Here is a 19,450-nt window from a genome sequence, read left to right as displayed (position 1 = left end):
AAGAAACTTCAATGTGTTGGTTGTTACCTGGACAGGTACTGTCCTGACGATGGCACCTCGTGTTTGTTGGGTTTGTCATAGCAGTTCACCATGTTCTGGATCAGAGCCAGGTCTGGTCTCACCACGGTTGCTGCGGCAACAGCCCTGGTGATGAGCTGCAGGGCGTCTCTCACGTAGAAGTCGAGCGGTTTCCTGTCCACCTCTCCGTAGGCCAGCAGGCCGAGCGGCAGCCCGATAGCATGCAGTGCGTCGGGGCTGATTGGCTGGGCCAGCACCCAGTGCACCATGGGTAATGTGAGGCCCAGGTCCTGGGCGCTGCGCAGCACCGCTGCCGCGCACTGCGGGTCGGCTCCGAACAGCAGCACAGACGCCGGTGAAGGCTGGTTCTGTCTGAAGTGTCGGGACAGGAAGTCGTGGATCTGAGTGTCGTCATGTGCTGACTGCGTCAGGTTCAGGACGGCGTGCAGGTGCCAGGTGGTCCCGCCCCCACCGTCCCATGATGCACCGCTCCCACGCTGATCATTCAGGAGCCTCAGGAGACCCCGAGACTCTTCCCAACCCCGACACAGAACCGCGGTACCCTCCCTCCAACCGGATCGCTGCAGAACCGATAGCAACAGATCGGACAGACCGGACTCTGGAACCCCCATCAACATCTGCAGGTGGAACCGGTTCTACACAGAACCAGGCGTTACAACCAGGAGGAAAACCAGGGGGAGAACCAGGAGGAGAACCAGCAAGACAACCAGGAGGAGAACCAGGAGGAGAACCAGCAAGATAACCAGGGGGAAAACCAGGGGGAGAACCAGGAGGAGAACAGAGTTAGAACATGTCAGGGTGGATCAGAGGTCAAACGGAACAGATAAATCATCAAACAAACATCAGATAACCAATCAGAAATCACAGATAATTAGATCTTGTCTGGTGTCTGGAGGACAAATCTGTTTCTGGAGAGTAACGTTACACAAACCGACAGAGATCCGTCAGAGAACCAAATGGGCCTATACTGATGTCTTCGTCTTGATCCAAAGAAAATAGAATTTTTTTCTTCGCCTCATGGTTAGTGACCGGCCACATGGTGGCGCTATTGGAAACCTGTTTTGGGAACCTGAGGTTTACGTGAATGGGACTCTGATGTGTTTATAGTTTTACAGATATTGGACAAGAAAGGCAGAAGAGTCCACATTTTCTATTAAAAATGTCAGATTTTTGTCGTTTTGTGTGAATTAAAAAGTCTCAACACACTCGTCCACCATGTGAACACAGATTTGATAGATGTTTTCTGAAAGTAAAACTGCAGGACGTGTCACACACTGAATTAAAACACATCACTTCAAATCTCTGAATAAACTGTAAATGATACACCAGACTCCAACAATGTCTATATTGGAAGTAATGAGACTAATGAGAGGTAAATAAATTAAAGTACAGGAACACAGTGTTTTGTCCTGAGACTGTGGTGTTAAACTGAGTGAAGCTTCAGGCGGAACATCATCATCATCTGTTTCCTCAAAGAGACACAACAAACTAACATCCAACAGAAACACAAGAAACATTTTCTTTCATCAGGTCGACTGAAGACAAACATCTAGTTTTTAACAACTGAAATTATAACCAAAATTATTGAAACCCCTCCAGTGAAATCTGAAATGTTCTCTTGTTTGGATGAATCAAATCTGTGGCAGATAAAACTTTTAAGTCTGAGTGAAAAACCATGAACATGTTGAGCTTCATTCTTGATCTTTTTCCAGCTCAGTTAAACTCACTGATCACGCTATTAATTGATTTAAAAACACTAGCAGGAACGTTTAAGGGCAACATGTTAATGAGGTAATCATTTAGTTTAGATAACCATTTTAAATAGCTGCCCCACAGAGGAACTGAAAGATTCATAGTTCTGAGATTTCATGTCTGTTCGGCTCAGATCCTTTGTTCTTTTGTCCCTTCGTCCTAGTGGATATCTTGCCTTGTGTTTTTGCTTTCGAACTTCTGTAACCTGAACCTTAACCTGGACCTGGTCAGACAGACACACAGTGGTGTGAAAAAGTGTTTGCCCGCCCCCTTCCTGATTTCTTATTTTTTTGCATGTTTGTCACTTAAATGTTTCAGATCATCAAACAAATGTAAATATTAGTCAAAGATAACACAAGTAAACACAAAATGCAGTTTTTAAATAAAGGTTGTTATTATTAAGGGAAAACAAAATCCAAACCTACATGGCCCTGTGTGAAAAAGTGTTTGCCCCCTAAACCTAATAACTGGTTAAAAAGAAGAACAAAATGGAGACTTTGGAGCGGCCTAGTCAAAGTCCTGACCTGAATCCTATTGAGATACTGTGGCGTGACCTTAAAAAGGCAGTTCATGCTCGAAAACCCTCCAATGTGGCTGAATTACAACAATTCTGCAAAGATGAGTGGGCCAAACTTCCTCCACAGCGCTGTAAAAGACTCACTGCAAGTTATCGCAAACGCTTGACTGCAGTTGTTGCTGCTAAGGGTGGAGCAACCAGTTATTAGGTTTAGGGGGCAATCACTTTTTCACACAGGGCCATGTAGGTTTGGATTTTGTTTTCCCTTAATAATAACAACCTTCATTTAAAAACTGCATTTTGTGTTTACTTGTGTTATCTTTGACTAATATTTAAATCTGTTTGATGATCTGAAACATTTAAATGTGACAAACATGCAAAAAAATAAGAAATCAGGAAGGCAAACACTTTTTCACACCACTGTGTGTAGATAGCTAGCTAGCTAGCTCCTGGTCCTTATTCTGAGTTTTTATCAAGTTTAGTTCTTAAAAACAGATAAAGTGGTTATTGTAGGTGATTTTAATATTCACATGGACGTTGAAAATTATGCCTTAGTACTGCGTTTATCTCATTATTAGATTCGACTGGCTTCTGTCCGAGTGTGCATGAACCCACTCACTGTTTTAACCACACCCTCGACCTTGTTCTGGTATACGGCATTGAAATTGAACATTTAATAGTCTTTCCACAGAGTCTTTCATTGTCGGACCATTATTTAATAACTTTTGAACTCCTATTACTGGACTACACGCCAACACTCCTACACTATTAAGACTGTCCAGTTGATCCAGAATGCTATACTGACAAGAACTAGGAAGAGAGATCATATTTCTCCAATATTAGCTTCTCTGCAGTGGCTCCCTGTAAAATCCCATTTTTATCCCATTACTGCATGTTACTAACTCGACATCTTCTCTCTCCCGTAGTTCTGTGCTTTCTCGTCTCTCTGCTCTCTCTCTGTCGCTTTCAGCAGGTATTTCTGCCTCCGGTTGCCTGCTACAGTTGTTGTTATTGGCTTTGTTACTATTACTGTCATTATTAATCCTATGACTGTCATTCCTATTATTATTAATTTATAAATATTAATATTACCACTCCCATTACATTTTTATTATTTTAAAATCCTGGGTGGAATTTGCATTGTGCTTCCCTCTCCCCCTCCCACCATTGAGTCTGGTTCTGCTCGAGGTTTCTGCCTCTTAAAGGAAGTTTTTCCTTGCCACTGTGGCCAAATGCTTGCTCATGGTGGGATTTGTTTAGTCTCTGTAAATAATATTATAAAGAGTTCGATCTAGACCTGCTCTGTAAGAAAAGTGCAATGAGATAACTTCTGTTATAAATTGGCGCTGTATAAATAAAATTGAATTTCTCTCATCTCAGCTGTTGTGTGAAGTTTGTTTCCTGTGAATCCTCTTTTTGTTTTCACTTCACAACATTTGCACCTCTGTGCCTGTTATGATTTAATTGTGGTGATTTTCCACAGATCTGGAGTCAGCAGCAGTTTGAAGGTCACAGTGTGTTTCAGTCACATTAAACTCTGCTTCTCGTTCTGTTTCACTCTGACATGAAACCACAGTTTCATTCTGTCTGTAAATGAGTCGATTCTCTGAACGCTCGCTTCACAGCGACGTTTCTCCCTGCTGACCGACCGTCACCTAAACTCTACCCGACACAACGCTAACAGGCTGCAGACACAGGAGATGAAACTCAGATTACACTTCAACTCCACTGTCGAACCACCTCGTCCTCCTCCTGCTCCTCTCTGACTGCAGAAGAAGAAATAGATCTATTTCCAACATAAACATGAGAGCATCTGTAAGGAGACGCTGCAGCTTCTCATGAACGTGTTCAGCTACTGTTGTATTCTTAGTGAACTGGAAGATTTTGTCACTTTTTAAAAGAACATTAGACCTTTAAGACTCAAAATGAGTTGGTAAGAAGATTGTTGTATGTGGACAGCAGCAGACTAGTTGTACAGTAAAAGTTGTAGAATCAGATAGCTGGTATCAAAACACAGAACACCTCGGGCCGGACTGACCCGCTATGGGGCCGCACTCTTAGATTATTGATTATGTATGTATTTGTAATTAATCCATTTGTGGTCATTTAATTTGCTGAATAATATGCAACATGTAACACAATATCAACATAAATAATAAAGGTCTTAAAACTTCATGTTAACTCTGGGCCCCTTTACAAACACAGAGCCTCGAGATTACGTCATAATGAATAAATATAAATAATAAAGTTACCTTGTGCTTTGCTGGTGGATTCAGAATAAAAAAAACAATCGTGTAATTAATCAAATTAATAAAAATCAAAAGCTAAATGCCACATGGTTAACCTGGAACCTTAGGGCCCCCTGAGGGTTTTGGGCCCCGGGTGTTCACCTGCTTTGTCTGAATGGTACTTCTATGTTCACACCAACTCGACGGGCAGCAGAGCTGAAACTACTCGCTGTCTTAAAGGATCTTTAGACGTCAGTCAGTCTGACAGGACTCAGAGAAACTCAACTGGAAACTTCCTGCTGGAAACTTCCTGCTGGAAACTTCCTGCTGACAGATTTCTGACGTAATGAGGAGTACCTGTAGTAGGAGGTGCTGAGCTGGTCTCTGCACCTGAACAGGTAAACTGATGTCTAATCAGAGATTAATCAATTCTAACTTAACGGTGACTTGATGAGTGTCCTCCTCCTGCAGTCAAGACTCATACCTGCTACTCTTCATCTCAGCTCAGGTGAGTTCAGGTGAGTTCAGGCCCCTGAGGGCCTGTTTGTCTGTGTTGCTGTCGAGACTCCGACAGCCTAATCTTTGATCTGTGAGTTAATCTCAGGTCGTGTTTGTCAAGTGCTGTGAGTTTGAGTCTCTGCAGGTAAGACATCCAGTTTGTCCTGATCAGAGTTCACCTGCAGCCGCTGACAATCAGCGGCAGAAGAAAAGCCATCAGACAGCAGGAGAGAGAGAGTTTAGAGATCAAAGAGATGCTCTCTCTCTCTCTCTGTTGTTATGGTGATGCAAGACACATCGCGCGTCACCGTGACGACGCTCTGACAGGCGGATCTTTAAGGCTTTAAGGTGTCAAACCTGTGAGAAGAGAAATTTCTGTCTGAGGATAAACGAGGAGAGAAAGTGGACGTCAAGCTGAATCCTGCTGCCTGATGGGACGTCAGACAGCCGCAGACCAACGCTTCACTTTACTTCACTCTGCTCTACTTTTATTTACTTCACTCCCTTTTACTTCACTCCACTTCAGTTACCTTCACTTCACCTAACTACGTCACTCCATTTCACTGTACTTTACGTTAGAATGAAGGATGAAGAGGCCCAAACTGTGATGTCTGTGTTAAAAAAGTTTACAGAATAACTTTTATTATAAAACAGTGTTTGTTTCTGCAGACTGAGGCAGGAAACGTTTCCTGAGGAGAAACTAAAAAACAGCTGACTGTTTGTTACCGAACCAACTGTTTCTGTCCTGCTTTTACATTTTTCTAAACAGCTGAATACAACCATTCCACCCCTCCAGGTCCCCTCTGTCCAAGGGCATCCTGGGAAATGTAGGACACCACTGAGTGAAGCAGAGCTGATGTTTAAAATGTTTGGTTTTTAAAACATGTAACCCTCTACCCAATAACAATAATCCTCTGAGTCAAAGGGTCATTTCCTGTTGTTGATTGGATTTATGTTCTCAATCCTCACAAATGCTGAACACACAGCACACCACACGCTTCCTCTCTGGAAGGTGGATTTTGTAGTCTCAATCTCTCAGCTATTTCACAGGAGCTGAAATATTAAAACAAAGAGTTTGGAACCACTCCCCCGCTCCGTGTGTGTGTTTATAGTATTTAATATTAAGAGTTCGGTCTGGACCGGCTCTACAGGAAAAGTGCAATGAGATAACTTCTGTTATAATTTGGTGATATATAAATAAAGTGAACACGTACGTTTTGTTATGGTTTTGTGTTTTTGTTGTGTCGTATGTCGTACGTTGGAGGACCACAATGGAAATAAGCCTTTAAGGTTTAATTGTGTTTTAAACCTTGATGAATGTAACTACTGCTGTGCTGAGTTATTATGTACTTTTAATCAAATAAAGTCACTCAATCAATCAAAATAAAAATCTGTGCAGAAACAAACACTGACCTGTGACAAATGTTTCGATACTGAACCTGCTGAAGAAAAGAAAAGAAACATCCTGCCGATGAGACTGACAGCAGGTAATAAAACAAAGACTTGCGAACAGGTATTCTGCTTGTTTGAGTGTTTGGCAGTCAGGACGGAGCAGAAACCTGACGACTGAGTAAATCCAGTCAACACCTGAACCTGTGCTCAGTCACCTCTGGAGCTCTGCAGGTGGACGCCCCCGCAGATCCCGCGAGAACGCCAACTGTCACGTGTTCTTGTACCAAAACAAACATGGACGCCAACCAGCAGCTTGTTTATACGCAGCGACGTTTGAGCTGAAAAGAGCAAAAAAGGGGAAAAGGCTGAGAGTTTGGCGAGATCCTGGATGGAGGCGTGCAGGACTGCAGCGCCCAGAGGGAACTGCGTCAAACGAAGCTAACTTCAGGTAAGGCTGCTTATTTACAGGTACGTCTCCCTCAGTGACACACAAGTGACGTCATCACTGACGTCATCACTGATGTCAATAAAGTATTTCTGATTCTGATCATCGGTCGCAAATATCAAACTCGTTTAAAAAAAAACCTTCGAGAGAACGACCGACAGCGCCTGACTTCAGATTCGACTCGACAGACACAGACCGGAACAGACCGGAACAGACCCGGTCCAGACCGGAACAGACCCGGTCCAACGTGGTCCCATCAGTCGTCACAAATCAGTCAAAAGTACAGACCTAATGCGTGTCCTTATGAGACCATTGAAAGCCTTTAATAGTAAATATAAAACTTCAATCATTGCACCAAACGTGGCAGGGGCAGTGTGGAGCACATACACACCAGATGATCATAGGGAGAATGTATATGTTACAGCGCCACCTATGGTTGGACTCACATATCACTCAGAATACCAACATGTACCAACTGTTCACCAGCAACGAAAGAAAATAACGGATATCAATCAGCGAGCTGAAGCCTCAAATAGAGAAACAAACTTCGGCACCAGAGATCAGAGTCCACGACACTGATCTTTAACTAACCGCCACCGAGTCCAGTTTCCAGAACTGAACCTGAAACATGAACCACAACAAAGAAAAAACCGACAAACTAAATATTTTGTCATTTAAAAGAGTCGAGAACTACTTCTAATAAATCAGTTTGTAAAAAGTTTCCAGAGTGCTGTCAGTCTGTATTCAGGAACAAAGGGAATTTATAAAACAGAAACACAAACGAGATCAAAGCACAGAAAAAGAACGAAAGAAGGTGATTCAATCAAGTCTGAATAAAACATAAAGAGGAGAAGATGAAACTGTAGAAGTAATGAAAAGAGTTCATTTACAGTCAAACAGCAGCTGGAAAAACTAAACCAAACCAGCTGACAGGCAGACTGGGTGTCACGTGTGACCAACAGCATCTGACCTGAGATCTGTTTCTTCTTTTAAAGGGGAATCTGATCAAACCTGAGCAGGTCCGTTGGATCAGAGGCTGCAGGGTCTAATAATCCAAAAACCGTACTCAAGTAAAAGCAGCCGTTAAAATAAGTACGTGAGTTCAAGTATCAACTGAATAAACAACTTGAGCGGCGAGTAACTTAATAAGTCAAAAGAAGAAATCCGGACTCGCTTCTGTCTTTTCATGTGAATATTACATCATCACTTCCTCAGGTAGAGAAGTGAACGCACCTGTCTGGCCCTTAAACATCACATTGATATTTTACACGATTAATTACACAGTAAAGACATTTTTGTTGTTTCTAACATTATATATTTAGCAAATAAATCAGCAGATCAGATGTTCGTGTTGTCTATCATGTCACAAAGTAAATATAAAGAGTCCTTAAAGTCCCGGCTTCCATCACAGACCTCATGAAGACAATCGAGTCGTCAGTCAGCCTCTGGCCTCGCTGAAAACGTTCAATACCAGAGGACTCCTTCAGGCTCGTTACGAGGTAATAACGTGACGATTCATCATGAAATATCAGGTGTGTTCGCGTCTTCACTTCCACCCGAGGAAGACCAACGTTATCAGCCCCGTCCACAGAAAATAAAAGGAGTCTGTCTTTGATTTGTCTCTACGTTTCTGTCTCGCTTCATCATGAACGACCATGACCAGTTAATGTTAAAATAATAATCAGTGACACTGCTGGACAGCTGGAGTCGTGGTAGTTCTGAAGCACGACATACTGCGTGTATATAGTATTAAACTTATTAGCATCAACACAACAGACACACTTACTGCTCTGATGTACTGACCTCAGACCAGCCTGCACACTTGCTGCGGTCTGTTAATATTAGCAGTTAGTTCTGATTGAAAACCTCCAGCAGAGGAAAAATCATGAGAATCTGCAGCTTCAGCAGTTCTTCTGCTCTGACGGAGGCTGCGACAGGACGACAGGACGACAGCAGACCTGGGATCAGCAGACCGACGCACTCTTAATGAATGTGCAGAAATGCATGAAGTAAATGAAAGTAGCATGATGAATGTATCCAAATGTAACAGAGTAAAAATATTAAGGAACAGTGAAAAGTACAACTTACTGAAAAAAGTTAGGCTGCTTCAGTAAATGTAACCGGTTCCTGCTGAATACGCTGAAAATACCAAACTCATGTCTGCAGCTGCATTAAACTTCCTGTTTGATAACAAGCAACAGTGACGACTGAGCGACTGTCGACTCAACAACATTTGTGTTCAGTCATTAAAAAAAGCGTGACTCTGCACGAACTCCTGTCACTGGGATGTTTACTCTGTTTTGCTGAACTGAGCCTTTAACAGTTCTGCTCGCGCAGCAGAGGAATCCATGATGCCCCGAAGGACAGCGAGCAGTTTCAGACAACAAGTCCTCACACCTAGAACAGGCCGCTCAGCGTTTTCTGATCTGACTTTAGTTCAGGTTTGGACAACTAAAGGTAACTCTTACATTTTCTAGAAGCGAACTGATACGAACTTGTGTGTGACTGCTATGTTTGGGGAAGATTCCTGAAAGGAAGATTCAATTTGGTACAATTTTTATGTTAAAATGGAGACGGTTCAGTTACTTCTAACTGAATAATTAACTGCTAATGTTAGCTTGTCCCAGCGGACCTCTGCCAGACCAGCATAACGTCTAGAACCAGCTCGGTTCTCTGTGAGGAAGCAGACTGACTTGAGTTCCCGGTGAACTCGTCGAAGCCTTTGCCGTAGGTTTGATGCCAGCGGCTTCGAGCGAACGACAGGACGGCCGGTTCAGGGCGAGTGGCGTTCTCTCCTGAGTATGCAGATTATATGTAAATCACGGCCTCCGTGCCCCTCCCCCCAGGCTCCTCCTCTCCGCCAAAACGGTGACAGAAAGTCGAAACTGAAAGCAGTGACACTGAAAGGAGTGACAGGAAGAACAAATCTGAACATTGTCATTGAAAAACACATCAGCATGTTAAAATATCAAAATGTGTTTTATTTTCCAGTGAAACTTCTTTTCAGTTCTGATACAAATGTTTCTGGTTTTGTTTTCAATGGCAAACTGTAAAGTCGCTGTGCTGGCTCCATAGATGCGTCTTATCAACGGCAGCAGCTCAGACAGATCCATCAGCTTCTGAACAACAGATATTATTGGCTGCTGGAGGAAACTGTTGGACCAATCAGGAGCGACGGCGTGTGATTCTGCAGCATTTAAACAGTAATTAGTTCATTCGTCCGACTTTCACATCATCATTTGTTTTTATTCGTTGATGAAAAATGTAAAACAAATGTTACTTTTTATTTAGGTTTAGTCTCGTTTTGTTGTGGAAAAAAAAGGTCGTCAACATAAAAGTGAACACTGCAGCTGTTCAGTCAGACGACGGCCGTCAGATTCTCAGTTTTCTCTTAGCAGAAGAAACAAAACTGTGACTTTACATGCATTAAAGACACACAGCAAGTTTCCATCACATCTGTTTTCTTTAAACTACAAGAATAAAGGACATTAAATTGAATGAGTTCAGTGCTCACTAGCAGTGCTTTTATTCAACTCATCATTTCAAGTTCTGAAGTGGGTCCAAAAATGGAAACTAGAAATTTAAAGTTCAGTTGAAATTGATAGAAAAACATGTATTTACTTAAGTTAACGATAAAAGATGAGTTGATTTCACTAAATCGTGTGTTCACGTCTGTCCTGGTTTAATAAATGTGTTTGAGCAGTAAAGAAACTCAGCGACTCAGAGTTTCCTGTGAGCTGCTGACAGAAACTGTTATGTTTCCTTAATAATGTGAGCTGACAGCAGAGCCTCCGGCTGCTTCGCTCCGTTTAAATATTAACAACCAGTTTGTCCTGCTGTAATGTGCTCTCATTACTCTGAACCCCGAACCAGCAGACACAGTAAAACCAGTCCGGTTACCAGAGGAGGTCCACTAATCGGGAGGTTCCAGGTTCGATCCCCGGCTCCTCCGGAGGGTCGAAGTGTCCCCGAGCAAGACGCTGGGCCCCTCACCGCTCCTGGTGAGCAGGTCGGCAGCCTGCCGTCAGCGTGCGAATGTGTGTGTTGTAAAGCGCTACATAAAGGCGGTGCATTTAGCACACCAACTCACCGCTGACCTGAGGACGGTCCGAAACACGGTCACGGCCGTATGGTGCGTTCACTGACTTACGTGTTTTTGTTTTGAATGTTGATGCAATCACTGATTTTATCACAGTCAGATGACGAATCTAACCCCGATCCTCAGACTGCATTTATTCAGCAACGCTCCGATCACAAGCCGTCTGATCTGCTGGCCACTGAGCAGCGCCGCTGGAGCGGTTGGGGTTCAGGGCTCAAGGGCACCTCAGTGGGGGAAATGGGGGGGTGCTGGTGTTCATGACAGCAGTTTTCTGATTGGGAGGGGGGTTATTCGGCTCTTATTCTGTCACGCTGACTAAAGACGTGTTGATATAATAATTTAAGAGTTGTTATTTCGACTTAAACAACCGGAACAGCTGCAAACATCTCATCCACACTGGAAGATGTTTTTCTCGCTGGCAAGATAACTATGTAGAAAACATGGCACGCCCATTCGGACTCCCTCCAAGACTTTTATTAGTTTCTTCAGTCACTGGAAACAGGGACCAAAAATGTGTGTGATTGGATCCTTCTGACCTTCCTCTCTCTCAGTGTGACAGATGAAATATCGATCAGGGTTTTAGCGGTGTGTTCTGAGCCTTGACGTTCTGATCCCACCCCCCCAGAGACCCACTGAAGACCTGGATCCAGACCAGGGCCGAGGCTCAGATTAAAAACACGCTGAGGACAAAGACCTGCCGTCTCCCCGGCGTCGTGTTCGGGCTCAGAGGCTCAGCTCATGTTTTCGTTCAACAACAGAAGTGCTGTGGTCTGTTCTATCAGCAGGACTCAGCAGCTCGCTCTCTTTGTCCCGAGGACCCTGAATGCATCGTGGCTGACAAACAGAAGTGTCCCAGGAGGTGAGACAGGAAACGCAGACTCGTCCACACACGGAGACCTTCACAGTTTATACTGAACAAACCTCCGAATCTGAAACAAGCAGCAGCTACTAAAACTCTGCAGATCGCAGTCACCAGACTCCCTGTGTGAACTGCAACATGGCATCTCAGGACACTATTTAAAAATAAGTAAACGTGTAGTCCGAGGGAAAATAAAAACAGAAACACAGTCTGAATGGAGCTTAAGATGGCGCTTTTAGTCACATTTTTTTTATTTTATTTATTTTTAAATAACAATGCAGCTCTCTGGGTTTTGTTGAGGTGCGCTCACTGTTTGTACAGTAACTGTTTAGTCGCATTTCTTTTTCTACCACAACCTTCCTTGTCACTCGTGTAAATACGATCTGCAAACAACAACTACTAATTTGACAAGTTGACATCGACCAATAGGTGCAAAGAGCGCTCTTCATCTGTAAACATGGAGACGAAGAGAGACGAGCTAAAAAAACTAATCAACACTCATCCAACTGCTCAGGTTAGTTCAGGCTCTTTCTTTTCTATTAGTTCTTAATAATCACCACTTACAGTCTAATAAGGCCTCTTTCCCTCTCAGTGTTAATGATGCTGACTCATCGGTGGGGACAGATTTATCACCTTTAGATGCTCAGTCCACCAAGAAATGAAATCATACTTCTGAACTACAGTCAACTGATTTTGGTTTATCACTTTATGAAACCTGATTGGATACATTGAATTTCTAACTTTATCCAGGTCAGTGAAGTAAAAAAACAAAAAACAAAAACAACCTAACGTCAGGGGACTCAGTGTTTTGTGTAAAAGCAGCATAAAGGCAGTTTCTGGCCAGGAGGTGTAGAAAGGTTGGCTCGGAGGTGTGTGCCGCTGAGCCAAAACTGTTACAGGAAAATGGTTCCGTATAAGCACACTGCAGTATTAAAGGATCTTCAGCGTGCCGCTGTCAGAGAGAGTTAAAGACCTCCGTCTGATTCAAACAAAGTGCCAGATCGTCAAATGTCAGATCATTCGGGAGCTTCTGAAAACTGTTTCTGATGGTGGAACTTTCTCAAACAGATAATCTGACCATCATGCCCAACATGGACAGCCCTGTCCTCATCTTTCAGTGTACCTTGGGTCTGTTGTTCCTGGTTTAGGCCTGTCCATGTCCGCAAAGAGACGCAAAACGCCCGCAAAGAGACTCAAAACGTCCACAAAGAGACGCAAAACGTCCACAAAGAGCTGAATAAAATCCACAAAGAGACACAAAACAATCACAAGACACTCAAGACGAGTAGAAAGAGATGAAAACTATGTTTCGTGTGTCTTTAAGGCTGGGCGTCTAATAAAGAGTTACATGTCTGTGCTCAGGTGGTCAGGTGGTCCGTTCACAGCATCTGTCCACGAGCGTAGCTAGGTGCACCCCATTAGTCCGTCCAGAACGCATTTCTAATCAGCTGTCCGCCAGCCTTCCTCTCACTCTTTGACTGGCTCTCTGCCATGTGCCACCTTTGTTTTGATTGGTTTGGTTGTGTTCCCATCATCTTTACTTCAGCACAAACACCACATATTCACTGATCTACTGACTAATATTACACACAGCGAGTTCATACAGTTTGTTCCCATTTACAACCAATAAATTAATCATTAGATATTCCTACTACAACCACATGTATTTGCCGTTCTTTGTCGTGGCTTAAGAGCGAAGTCTGTGACATGTATGTCATGGGGTTAAAAGTATAAAGCGAACATGTAACGGTCAGAGGGTGAGCCTCATGTCTCTCTTTGCTGAGGGTCGGTTTGTATTCAGTCTGTATTCACGTCTGTCTGCAGTCGTGGCTCAGTTTTTAAAAGCAGTCTCAGGCTTCATCTCACTAAAAGCTCAGCGGAGTCCAGAGTCTCTGCGTCTGATTAAAGAGAACAGACAGATCAATGAGTCCCGCTGGCTCTGACCCAGTCCACATCCATCACATCCACCCCAGAGTACATTACACCGACTGCTGTTTACATCCAACATTTAGATAATCACTGCTCTGCCCAATCACACGGGCCCACAGCCAGCTGGACGCTACACTGGTCCACCTACACCTCGTCTTCACCAGGTTCAGGTCTGTCTGTTAAACACTGAGCTGGTTTCCACCAGTCTGAAACAAACTGGACTGAGTGCTAGGACGCTCTGAAAACCTTAAAATCCAATTTGGGAATGGGGTCTCTCAAAATTTAACAAAACTAATAACTTTGCATTTGTCTACACTGTAAAAGTTATTTGTATGTAATTGTCAAAATGTCTTTTCCTTTATAAAAATGACCAAATGAAAATCTGTTGCAATTGTGATAAATGTGGTCAATAACTTAATAATTTTAAATTTCTCCTCATTTATCAGCTGACATGTACATCGATAGATGTAACTGAGCTAATATCGGCCGCTTTATCTCTAACATTTGACCTGCGACAGGTTAAATGACCTTAATGATCCTTAGAGGATCTATTGGCTGACCATGATGTAAACCCCTGATTCAAGGTTTAATGTATTCATTCAGAAACATAGAAATGACAGACTGGTTTTCTGGTCCACCTTTGTCTGTTAGACCCTGATCTGGGTTATCAGGTCCAGGTTTTGCAGGATTTTTAATTTCCTGCAGCAGTGATCTGATTGGAACAGAAAGTGGGTCAAGTTACAATAACGTCTAAGTGGCAGTTTAAGCCCTGCCCCCCTGCTGATGTCACCAGCAGTGGTCCGTGACGGAGGAGAGGTCAAAGGTCATCTGATGTAATTGTTGTTGAAGATTGAATTTGCTGAAGGTCACAGTCATTACGGCACTGATGCATGCTGGGTAAATATGGCAGCCTGCCAGGTCAGTTTCACCAAATGTTACAGAGCGTGACAAACAGCATTATCTGTCAACACACACACACACACACACACACACACACACACACAGAGTTAATTCGGTGCGTCTGATTGGATGAGGAGGTGAAAATAGACAGTAAACAGAAAATGATTTTTCCGTCTGAATATGTTCACAGCTCTCAGTCAACAGACGACAGAAATTTAAAAAACATATGTTAAAGAATAAAACATACAGTCAGAGTTTTATTCAGCTGACAGTTCGACTGCTTTTATCTCTGACTCTTTAAATGACAGTTCGATTTAATAATTCGTGGTCTCAATTTAATAATTTGTGCACAAGAATTATTAAATCAGTAGCATCAAGGAGTATTTTTTTTCCTTGACGTCTCCTGGGCTCCGTAGAGTTGAGTGTCCTCTGCATACGAACCAAACACACCTTTATGATCCATCCATAAATCTCACAGGAGAAGCCTGAGATAAGATACAAATATGGGGAAAGAAAAACAGAAGGGAGGGGTGCGTGGAAAGGTAAGGTTTCAGCGACAGACGCATTAACAGTTGCAGCATCAGCTCAGTTCATGAAGACAAAGGAGATCAAAGAGGAAACATCTGCAGGTTCAGAGGATCCAGATAAACATTCAGAACTACAGCAGAGAACAGGATGCTTCATTCATGATAACCATCTGTCAGCTCTTATTTGGCTGCAGGCACATAAACATGTTTCACTGAGCAGTTACACCAGCCTTCACACGTTTAGACAGCTGACTGACAGAAGCTTACAGTCTGTACTACGAAGAACTGTTTAGTTTGGGCCTCAGCCATCGCACTGGGGGCGGTCATTCCCTGGGTCAGGTCTGACAGGTCTAATGGACTGCTAAAATGAAGTTAACTAGTTAACTTAGGTCTGGGAGTAGGGTCATGCCTCAACCACACCTCCAATCACCCGTCAAGCCTACGACCATACCTGGTCAACCCATCCTGGCCTGTTTGTCTCAGTTTTCTTGACGACAGACCGTTTAGAACTTAATCACACGCTTGTATGAATCTAAAAGTAAGCCTCACGCTACCTTTACGCCAAAGAAATCAACTCACCAGGTCGTATTTCCCCCGAGCCTGCTCCCTATGGGTCTGACCTTTCTCAGCTTCTTTCCTCATTCTTTTCATCCCTGTGTTCGCAGGCTTCACCATATCCCCACGCACACATCCTTTCATCCTACCATCCCTTCCTTCAGCCGTACAGAGTAATACCGCCTCTGCCCCTCCAAATATCTCTCCGACAGCCAACTCAGCGACCCAAGGGGCCCCACCGCTGGCTAACCAAGGCTCTTCTCAGCCTCCTCCTCCATTTTCTTCTAGTCTATCCCCCTCCCTCCCCAACCTCACCACCATCCCTCCCCATTACCCAAATGTTTTTCCAGCCTGTAATAATCATTATACAGTCGCCACGGCGGCAGCTTCATCAATCTATGGCCCTTCTCTCCTGCATTACGCAAGCAGCTCTCTCTAATAATTATGTAGATTTAGCCCAGCTCCTTCAGCTATCCCTCAGTGACACCAGCCAGCCTAGAGAATGGCAGAGTAACGAAGGTGTAGAGCAGTTTCATCACCCATTATCTTCATGGTCAAAGAACCTCACTCCCACAGTCTTTGCTTTAGCATTCTGTCTTTATCGCGAGACAGTCTGCTGAGTTTTTCCAGAAAGAAGATCCAAGCTGGATGATTATCTTTCAATCTTACTCAACATGGCTTTACGTTTCAGAGGGACAGGCTTTTACAGCTACCATGTCTTTGTCGCTACCCAGGCAGCAGGGCGACTACACCAGTTAAACCAGGGAACATACTGGGGCGCCCTCGATTCGTAACTTTACTGCCGCTTTCTGCACACCTGCTCCTTCTGTGGAGGTGCCCATGGCAGGAGTAGCTGCCCCCACAACTCAACCACACCTAAATACTGACTAGCAAAGCACCTCGGTACGCTCGTTAATTGTTGTGTTCTAGCCACTGCTCTACAAAACCATCCAGGCATAGAAGTAATTCCTGACACTTCCCATATCTGCCGAAACCCTTTAATGCACTCTCTCTGACCAGACACCGTCGACACCCTATTGGCTAAAGATAGGCTTTAGGCAAATAATAGACTTATCTTCCCCTCACGGCTCGCACATATAAAAGTATCAACAGCGTCAAATCATCTGTTCAGACTACAACTCCCCCCCAAAAAAATCTCATTGTTTCTAAATGCAGCACTTGAAGCAGTTCAGCATACTTGTTGAAGATGATGTACTTTCATGATTCTTGGTGGAATGGTTGAAAGGTGTCACTCCAGGTTTGAAGAAGTACAAAGAAAACCTCATTTGTATGAATTCACATGTGCAGCTACAGATTCACATCAGACACTGTTTACTCTTCAGGGAGTACTTTACTATCAAACAACATCAAGTCATCCCATTGATGACGACAGTGTACGATGAAGAGATATGAAAACTGTAAACTGAAGATCGATTTTCAAAAAAAGCAGGCATCAGTCAGTTTCTGCTCTGGAGAGTTTTCAGTTTAACATCATCATTCATTAAAGTGCAGCATCCATTCAGCTGAAACTGTCTGCTGTAAAACATCAGTAATAATGTGAGTGTTCACCTCTGTGGCTGAAGAAAAGCTCTTTATGCTTCAGACATCAGCAGCTGCATGCTGAAGATACTGACACCCAAAGTCCAACAAGCTGACAGAAACACAAACAGCAGTCCCAGAGAAACATCTGTATTTCTGAGACAAACAGCTGTTTATTCTGATGGTATTAGCGACTGTAACAACATGTTTTTATAAACTTTCAGTTTAAGTGAGCCACAGAACATCAATAAGACTCAACAACACTGAGATAAAACACCACAATAACTCCCAAACCTCTGTGATATCACCTGTCATCAATAGAACAACACACATCCTCTGATCACTCATCAGTCAGGATGGATCAATATCACATCTTCAGAAGAAACCAGGATGATATTTAGTTACTCTGCTTCTCATGTAAATACATACAACCTGAGCATTTTATTAAAGTGTGTTTTATTTCTTTCCACAGTCAGAAAACCTGTTAATGAAGTTCATACCACTGACCGATCATTTCCTGTTCTCTGTACTGATGGAAGATTAACATGATGTGTTTAACTCAGACTGATGAAGCTTCACGTTATATTTTAGAATATATTATTACACTGAATGAGGGCTGTGGATGTGATCACCTTATGGTGTTTTATGTCTGTATGAATGTCGGTTGCCTCACTTTTGTGAAGCACTTCGTGACGCCTCTGCTCTTGAAATGTTCTCTCTGAATAAAATGACTTACTTACACAGACAGACAGGTAATTTCTGTCTGTCTCTGTTCAGACAGTTGGAGAATTGGTTCATTGTTCTCTTCTGCTCTGTGATTGGACGGCACTATCAGACAGCAACCCCCATCCTCCTCCTCTAATCACACACACACTTCTTCTTCTATTAAAGTCCAGCAGCAGCCAAGGAACTCGATAATGAAATCTGTTCTGTTCTCTGCTGAACCTCTGATCAACACCGCCCCCCTTCTGATTCTGTTCTCCTTCCTTTCACCCTCCTCCTCCCATTTTTTCTGTCTTTTCCCTCTTCCTCTGCTCCCCCTCCTCCTCCTCACCCTGTGAACTTTCTTCCTCTCTGTGTGCAAATATTCATCTTTTCATTAAGAGAATTTAATTGCCAGCAGACGGAGACGAAACAACCAGAGAAACTTCAAAGCTTCAATCGATCCTCTGATGGAAAAATAAAAAACTCTTTTGTCCTTTTCTCTTATTTGAAGCTTCGCTGGTGTTAAACTCTGTTAGTGCAGCAGCCTGTTAACGTCACTGTTCTGTGTCTGAACAACAGACCAGTTCAACATGTCAAGTTTGTCCTGAGGGGGGCGCTACTTTATGAGACCACACTAAAATTCAGATACACCCACACAATTTGAGTGAAAGCCTGAAATATTCAGCTCAGGCCTGACTTCAGTGTGTCCTGAGGGGGGCGCTACAATAAAAAAGTCATGGGGTCATTAAAATCTAAAGGGTTAAAAAAATCCTGCCGATTCCTCACTTTGTTCAGTGTATCATGGAGGAAAACCCTACAACTGCAGGTGAAGTCCAGCATGAAAACTGAAAAAAATATGTACAAACCCAAAAACTCAAGAAAAGAGAATTCGGACCCAAAAAATTGTGTAAAAGCCTGAAAATGAAGTAGAAGCTCAGTTTGTCCTGTTCGTGGCGCTCCAGGAAATGTGGAGGTCAGAACAAACAAGTCTTTGAAACTAAAACAAAACAGGATGTTTTCTTTCCAAAATACGCCGTCACAGCGTTTCCTGAGCTGAAATGATTCATTTGTTTTCTGCGTCCTCTGCGGGTCAGAGTTCATCCTCTGAGGAGCAGGAAGGACATTTCATGATAATCTGACAGGGCTCGTTGAGATGTCAGTCAGTCGGACTGAAACCACTACTGACACGTTAGAAATGTCTTATTGTCTTATTGTGGAGACCAAACCAACATTTCTGTTCACCAGGTGTATTCGGTTAAAGTTAAAACTATTCCACACACTGTCTCACTTACTGATGACAAATTCATTCACAGCGTTTAGGTCCACATCGCCTCAGTAAGTATATGGACCAGTGATTGCAAGTACTCATGTACTGTACTTATACTGTACTTCCATTTCATTCTACTTTATACTTCTACTCCACTACATTTATCTGACAGCTGGAGCTGTTTGTCACTTTACAGATT

General features: G+C 43.2%; 1 protein-coding gene across 1 annotated transcript in view; it reads right to left on the bottom strand.

The window, feature by feature from the left end:
* Window positions 1-19,450, bottom strand: part of grin3bb (glutamate receptor, ionotropic, N-methyl-D-aspartate 3Bb) — a 73,309-nt gene that overhangs the window by 30,429 nt on the left and 23,430 nt on the right. The window contains 1 exon segment of the mRNA XM_044200945.1: window positions 28-674. Within this exon segment, the coding sequence (XP_044056880.1) occupies window positions 28-674 (647 nt within the window).

The sequence above is a fragment of the Siniperca chuatsi genome, linkage group LG6, assembly GCF_020085105.1.
Source record: "Siniperca chuatsi isolate FFG_IHB_CAS linkage group LG6, ASM2008510v1, whole genome shotgun sequence".
NCBI classification, from domain to species: Eukaryota; Metazoa; Chordata; class Actinopteri; order Centrarchiformes; family Sinipercidae; genus Siniperca; species Siniperca chuatsi.
The sequence above is the reverse complement of the archived record's forward strand: the minus strand, read 5'-3'. Positions and strand labels throughout refer to the sequence as shown.